Source organism: Notothenia coriiceps, unplaced genomic scaffold (genome assembly GCF_000735185.1).
Source record: "Notothenia coriiceps isolate Sejong01 unplaced genomic scaffold, NC01 NC01_scaffold00004105, whole genome shotgun sequence".
NCBI lineage: Eukaryota > Metazoa > Chordata > Actinopteri > Perciformes > Nototheniidae > Notothenia > Notothenia coriiceps.
Window position 1 is genome coordinate 431,402 of NW_011336806.1, and position 7,813 is coordinate 439,214.

At 38.4% G+C, this 7,813-nt stretch overlaps 1 protein-coding gene across 1 annotated transcript; it reads left to right on the forward strand.

The window, feature by feature from the left end:
• The first annotated feature begins 2,174 nt into the window (after positions 1-2,174).
• On the forward strand, positions 2,175-4,370 carry mrps26 (mitochondrial ribosomal protein S26). The gene is made up of 4 exons (XM_010767274.1): positions 2,175-2,568; positions 3,158-3,304; positions 3,443-3,566; positions 3,962-4,370. The coding sequence occupies exons 1-4, from the start codon at positions 2,348-2,350 to the stop codon at positions 4,091-4,093; spliced, it is 624 nt and encodes a 207-aa protein (XP_010765576.1). The 5' UTR covers positions 2,175-2,347; the 3' UTR covers positions 4,094-4,370.
• Positions 4,371-7,813: the final 3,443 nt, after the last annotated feature.

Consider the following 7,813-nt stretch of genomic DNA (forward strand, 5'->3'; position numbering starts at 1 on the left):
CCCAAAATAGCCCTTCCATCCTTTTTACTCTTCCCAAAAACAAAAAAAATCGCAAACCAAAGCTCATCGTTCTCAAGAAAGATGCGCCCTTGTGCTAAACAAGAGGTCCACCAGAAGTCCCCCTTCTTCTACACACGTTCTGACATCGCACATCACGAAGATGGCAGATTGTAAAAATGCAGAGTGGCTGCACTGCATAAGCAACATAAAGCTAAGTCGGGCAGCAGTAATGTTTTGGCTGAGTTCCTCTTTCTGTCTTACGTGTTAAGGTCCAAACAGCAGAGTTACTATTCGACTCTTCTGTTGTGCAAACATTTGACCAATTGTTTGTGAAGGATGTCCCTTTTATCTCTGGATGCTTGGACTTTATCTGCGTTTGAAATGATGCAAGAAACATGCAGCGTTATTAACGGGGAACTCTACCAATCCATCATGCCTTGTCCTGCAAACCTGGTTCTCTATAGTCAGTGAACCTGTAACCTTAAATACATTTATTTTCACTATATTAAAGACAAAGTGTTGTCCTTTTAAGTTAGTCGTCCTCTGCATTTACAATGATACTACTCGTTTGGTTGGTTTTAAACCAGAATATGTTTGGGTTTTTCGATTTGGCCAGTTGTTTACATTTCTAATTTAAATTAAAACTGTAATTTTTTGCATAGGTTCTGGACATGTAAATGCTGTGGAAGACTAATTGTTAGTAGTTTCTTCTTATATTCATGCAGTGTGTCTCACAGCTTATCTGCATTAGATTTTCTGTTCTGTGAGTTCATTCAAAGCTAAACAATGAAACAGAAAGATAAGTGCAGGAGCTCCTTGTTGTTCGTCTGACAGTGTTATATCTAAATGGTGCTTTACATCTGTGAAACTAAAACCAAGTACCCACCATTAAGCTCTATGTACTGTAACAGCTGGCAACAAGCTGAATAAACATATAACTGACCTGCAAACCTGTTCACATCTCTTGTTTTTATTGATACTTTAAAAGGATGATATGTCTCTTTCTTGTACAACAAAATGTTTGTTTTTAAGTTTCAGAACAATAAAAAAACATAACATTGTATATTCAATCAAGGTATATTCTTGATTGGTTAGGTATCTGAGTTTCATGGTTTTCCTTCTGAAATACTGTATGACAATAGAAGAAGAGGTAACTTCAACCTTCTTAAACTTCACCTTACTTACAGCTCTCAATGTCACAATGTACGGTACACAGCAGCACTGCACCATTTCCCATCATTCCCTGCTCCTGGCACGCTGACACAAGCTGTGATGTGTTGGCCTCGCCTTGGCAGGATCATCAGTCACCAGGCTGACACCCAGCATCTCACTGAACCATGAAGAACCACACAAAGAAAATTCACATTTATATTTACTATATATAGTGAGTGTAAAACTAAAGCTCAGCAGCACACAAAACAATATGTGTACGTCTAATTTTAAGAGCCAGTTGGTCTCTGCTGTTGTGAATCTTCAACTACAAAATATGTTATTCTTACCATAAGTATTCTCTAACTCAAAAGTAATATTCTTTTTAGATACTTATTTTATATTTACTCAATAACTGTATTTAAATACAATGTTCAGCTACTTTTTCCATGTTATGCTTCTTTATACTTGTATTTAAATAGACTTCAGAGGTATTTATTGTACTATTAGTTAAGCACTTAGCTTAGGCTATACATTTCGTGTATGAAAGGTGCTATACAAATAACATGTATTATTATAATATTTTTTAATAGATATTTTAATACATTATGCACATGTATTTACTTGCATGGTCTCACTTGCACTTTTTTAAATGTATTTGTATGTCTTAAGTATATTCTATGCTGCACTATTGAATCAGTCTGGGACTTAAGAGTTTAATTTCTTAAAATCACGCAGTGGCTATTTTGTGAATTTGACCTCTATCCTTTCAATGTTTGAAAGTACCTGGCTGCTAAAAAAAACTGTTAAGCTAACCTAGCTATTTAGCTAACTAGCTACATAGTCTCGTAGCTAGTTAGCTGTCACTATAGACAGCTTAGTTAGTAATTAGGCATTACGTTTAAACAGCGGCGTAGTAGAGAGTTAGTAATTACTAAAACTAGTTTGAAAAGGCACACTATTATTTATTTTAAAAGCATTTTCTCCTGCCTATAGATGGCGGTAGAGGCTAAACTACGTCGGTCTTTCCTCAGTTAGCCCTAGCCGCGTTGCTAATGACTTCCTCCGGTCAGAGGACACCAACATGGCCGCCTCCTTCTGTCGATAACATTTCAATCTCAATGTTAACTTTCCTTTAACTAACCGTTACACCTTTCCTCTAACAAACCGCACCTGAAGCCACACTTTCCACTCCGACATGTTCCAGGTTATCGGTGGGAGAAGCGTCCAGGCGGCCCGGGTCCTTGCACCGAGGAGCGCCGTGCTCGTGGAGGCTGTCCGGGGCAGAAAGTCCCGCACCGACCCGGTGGCTAAGTCCAAAGTGGGGCGAATCAAAATGCCTCCCCCGGTGGATCCAGTGGAGATGGTGGTCCTGAAGGAGAGATATGGGGAGTACCAGATGATCATGAGGGCGCTCCGGTACGTTTGTAGCGTTATTTAACTGACTAACCTGGATTTCAAATCACTATAACGGTAATAAACAGCCGTTGACCAGACGTTAAATCAAACTGAAATTCAAAGGAGCTTCATTGGCATGACCATATCAAAGATGTTGTATTGCCAAAGCATTTTTTACAAAGCGTTAAAACAAAGCTGTGTCCCTGTTAGGCCGGAAAGTGTTCCCTAAACGTATAAAGAGCTACAAATATAACATTTGTTTCAACCCACTTCTTTTAATGTGCCACATTTGCTTGCAGGTGGCAAAACGTTCAAGTATTTATTTGCCAAAATGTTTCCTTGACTTGATCAAAATATTGCTCTGTCAAAGCTGGTATTATACCTTTTAAGAATAATAACACTTAATTTTAAATTTGCACAAATAAATAGGTTTATAATCTCATGTTTACAATCCAAAACATTGTATAACTAAATAGCAAAAGCTGGTATAAGATGTATATAAACTTAAACAAGAATAGAAGTAAAACACAGAAAAAAAAGTATATTATCTAAATATGTTTTAGCTTTAACTAACCTAATTACTGTTATGCCATTATGTTCTGTGTGTCAGTCTGGAGTTTAAGGAGGAGATGCTTCGGAAAAAGTACGAGGAGGACACAGGCTCTCTGGCAGAGGAAAGGGCGAGGCAGGAGGCGCAGGAGCATCGCGTCCTCATGGACTTCAACCACCTGGAGAACCAACGCATGCTCAAACTCAGGTGAGAAGACATTTAAAAGATGAAAAATATAAAACTATTATAAAGATGCAAGCCACTTGTGGTTTGGGGTCTTGTTTCCATGTATGTGATTTCATTTTCTTCAAGTTTGAGCTCACTGTCTCCTTGGTATTTTTCCAGAATTGTGAGGGTCCAGATGGAAAAAGAGGAAGCTGATCGCAAGAAGTTCGAAGTTATCCTTCAGCGCGAACAAGAGCAGCAAGAAATTGTCAAAGAAAAAGAGAAAGAAATATTGAAGTTGCAGGTCAGTCCCTTTTCTCTCTGTTTAAATGTTATTTAGTATTTTATTTAGCTGTGAATGTCCTTTTTTAAAGTGTTCATCGTGAGCATTTCATGGGGATTTGACTTTATAGAGTTACAGGGATGACTAATTGTTGTAGGTCGTTTGGATGATAGTATTTCAGTGGTTCCCCCAACAAAAAGCCAATGGGATTTCTCCATTGGCTTTTTTAAAATGATTGCAGAAAATAAGGTCTGTGGCCTTCAAAGGTTTCTGATACTTAGAGGTTTTGTTCAGCAGGATAATTGGGATTCCACTGTGAACATGTGCCTACCCAACAAGCAGCAACACGAGAAACATCAGTATTCCCAAACTATGACCTTACGAATCTGACTTTTTTCAATTACAATTTCTTACAGGAGGATGCAAAGAACTTCATCACCTTGGAAAACTTGGATCAGCGTATAGAAGGAGCTCTGGACAATCCAAAGAATTACAACTTTGCCATCGACAAACAGGGGAAAGTTATCAAACAAACAATGCTGCAATGAAAGATAAACATCTGAGGAAATAAACTGCAAAGAAATATCCAACAACCTGGAATCAGATTTTCTTTAACTAAACACAGGAAAAGCATTCAGCCAGAGAGAATCATCAGACATGTAAAACTAAGAAACATCGAAGTGATTTCCTGCCTTTTTTGCGTTATATTCTTCCTTTTTTGAATGCTGTACATTCACCTTTTACATGTTGTTTTGATCATATCTGTCTGCTCATGATATGTAATGTCTGTAAATTAAATAAATGTTTTCTTGGTTTCCACTTTAATAGACTATTTTTTTTTCAACAGAATAGGATAAAAAAATAGAACCCTTTTTTTCTATTTCTCAATAATTACAATACTTTTCCATATTGGGTTGTACTAAACTAATTTTCAACATAGACTAAGTTTTCACATAAAATGAATTTCCTTTAGCGTATTGGTGAATACATAAAAAAATGTAAATGAATGATGAAAATATATTAAACAATTAAAAATGTGTACAAGGAACATACATATACAAAAAATGGAAAATGACTTGAGAGAAAAACATGAATTGAATTATAAATAGAGGACTTGTGCAGTTATAGTAGTATTAGCCCCTATGTGTTAATGTAACACATATTCTTGTAAATAACTTTTGCAAGTTAATTTTATATTTTATATAGACTGCTTTATCTAACTTATTTATTTTGGTGACATGTGTTTTTCCCATCACAATTGAATCCTTTGTTTCTGCGATTGCAGCGTTGGGCCTGTAGGGAGCGCTGTGGGCAGTCTGCTGTCAGTGTTTACCTTAGTCTGTGGTATTTGCTGTCATGTCCATGTCATGAAATGCGCACTGTCCAACAAGGCGATCTACACCACAACACTTGCAGCAGGTGCTTCTTCCCTGTGTCACTTTTTAGTGCAAATAAAAAAGTAGTTTGTGGCAATATTTCAGTACCATTCCTTTTGGACACACATATTTCTACATGTTTCCTAGCGGTGCTGGTCCTCTCTCGGCGGTGCGAGGTTTTTCCTTCCCAAGTCCTGAGGTCTGAGCAATTTCTGTACTCCCTGTGGCATTCCTTCGGGTCACATGACGATGCAATCTACGTCCGTCTCATTTGTGAAAAGGTATAACCTAAATTAGATGTAGAAATTTTTCCTTTTGTTTGTTTCGGCGTTTAGGGAGATTTCACCGATAGCTTCGAGTGAGCGAGGTGGGGGTGTAAGTCGGTCTGGGTCCCTGTCAAGAGCGGGTGTCCTGTCAATCTGAGACGTGGGTGAATATGGTATGTTAGACACACGTAGACTTTATATACTAGATAATAATGTTATTTGTCATAAAAAAATGGAAGTGACATGCTTAACATATATTATTGTAAGATAGAAACAAAACCAAAATACAACGTTAACAAGGCTCCTCGGGACACTTGAAAATTCCAGCGGATAAAATAGTTTTTAGGTGGGGAACAAGTACAAAAAAATATGGATGGGTGTACAGGGGGAGAACACAATCTCTGAGTCTTGAATAAAGTCCTTGTTTCCAAGCGAGAGAAAGGACAGGGGGACCTAGAGGGGGTAGTACTTGGGGGGCCGTTACATTTTTATATTTTTTTCTGGAACGGTCTCCCCACTCACCGGACGGTCGTAGAGGTAAGTCTAAAAAACCCAAAATATATCACAAAGGACATGGACAAGGATGAATTCCTATGCTACAGGCCTACGAGACCCAACAACCTTCTATCACTTCCACGTAGGACCCCCCGGACGACGCACCTGAGGGGCAGGGACTGATGGGAGTCGGTGGAACCTCTCGACAGGTAACAAACTTATGGCATATAGAAATTGACAAGGTCGAGAACCTCTCGAGGGATGTTCTCTGGACCTCTTGTGACTCGCCGAACTTAGGTTTCCTGTCTGCTCTCCTCCTCGCCAGACACAAATAACTCGAACCTCAATTTCCACCTAGGGGTCACACAAAATCTAGTTATATAACCACCTAGTGTTCATAAAAACGGGGAAACTCCCCAGTCTAGTATATAAAGTGGGTGTTACCAATGTATTAGGAAACAAAGGTAAAAAGACTCCAAAAGTTTATATAAAATATTTAACCTTTTACTATACTGTAATTTGGAAAAAGTTACGCACAAAAATAAGTGACGTCAACTATACTAATCACCCCACCCAACGGGTCGTTACACCTTGGACCTTTAAAGACTGTAAACAAGTCCTAGTTTTTATCGCCAAAATTGGTCTTTCACCGTATACACATGAGAGGGACACTGTCCGACCAAATAATAGGATTGAGTCTCGTTAAAATAGAAGTTTTTATACGTCTAGACAGGATAGGTTTACTAGTCTCAGGGATTTAGAAGATTTGGGGGGTTTTACTTAGTTTAGTCGGGTGTCTCTTGTTTCTAAACCGTAGAAAGACCAATTTTTGACGGTAGAAAAACTAGGACTTCATTACAGTCGTTTTACCTGAGCGAGTCATTGGGCGTTTTTGGTGAAGTCTTTAACAGGTTTAAGACGGGTAAAAAATTGACCCGCAGACATGATTCAAATTGTAGCGGTTAAAACCACACGACCCCGGGGCAGCTTGATTCCAATGTAAGAAGATTGTCTTTTGCAACACCATTGAGGGTTTATTCCAAGGTTATCCTGGAGAATACTACACCGTTGATCTGATTAGTTTTATTTAACGTCTTTTTTTACCCTTCTAGAAACGTTTACTCGAAAAAAAGTCGACATAGGTACAAACCGTCGTCAGGTGTTGATTTTACAAAATAATTCGTTACGACACTCTCCACGCCAACACACTACTCGAGAAACAAAATCCAAATTGAAACAAGAGAACAATGACCGTAGTACAAGGTGTCCGAGCGCACTCCTCGTCGACTTTACTCTCTCCTCTTCGTCCCATCTCTACGACTCTTCACGTTCGTTCACTCTGTTACTCCTACTCTCGTTGGCTTTTTCACTCAGAAGGAGAGTTGTCGCTTAGTTACGGTATAACCTTTGTAATGATGGTTGGTGTGAAATTAAATACGTAATTTACGTCCTACGTAGAGGTGATATATTTATTAGTTATTCTAGCATGAAAAAAGGATATAGCATGAAGAAGTATGGTGGGTACCCACGTCGAGTTGTCACTGACCGCAAGTTTTGTGTTCCGTCGTGGTAGGTGGTTAGATTTTCGCTCTCTTGCGTTAAAGTGTAAGCCGGTCTGCAATTCTCGGAAAATCGTGTATATGGGGTATCTGCGTTACTTATATTTGGACCAAAGTCATGATAATTCCCTGTGTGCTCCAATTGGGTTCCATATAATTATGTTTATTATATTAAATAGGAGCTATTTTATTTCGTCTGTTTTGTTTTATTTATGCTTATTTTATAATTTTGGATATTTAATTAATTAATTTTTGTTATTTTTATTATATTATGACATATACTGAACCTTAGTCCAGCTAATCCCTCTTTTAGTCGGAACTCATTGTAATGTCGGTTGTTTTTTCAATACAATGAATTTTTTATGTAGAAACTTGGCAGGAACTTGAGAATAGGAAAAAGAGGTCTTGAGCCTTTCTTTCGAGCCGGGCCACGAAGGGACAAACTATGTCTTCTAGTGTCAGCTAACTCCTCCTGTTGATGGACGGCTTCCTTCTTGAGGGTACGAAGGGAGGAGAAGTGGTTGACTCCCTTGCGCTCTATCTTTTATTTAGTTGTGTACGGTACTTTTTCC

Coding starts and splice junctions, on each gene's coding strand:
- mrps26 (XM_010767274.1), top strand. CDS start 2,348: ATGTTCCAGGTTATCGGTGGGAGAAGCGTCCAGGCGGCCCGGGTCCTT. Junction 3,305..3,442: donor CAACGCATGCTCAAACTCAG/GTGAGAAGACAT, acceptor GTATTTTTCCAG/AATTGTGAGGGTCCAGATGG. Junction 3,567..3,961: donor AAGAAATATTGAAGTTGCAG/GTCAGTCCCTTT, acceptor AATTTCTTACAG/GAGGATGCAAAGAACTTCAT.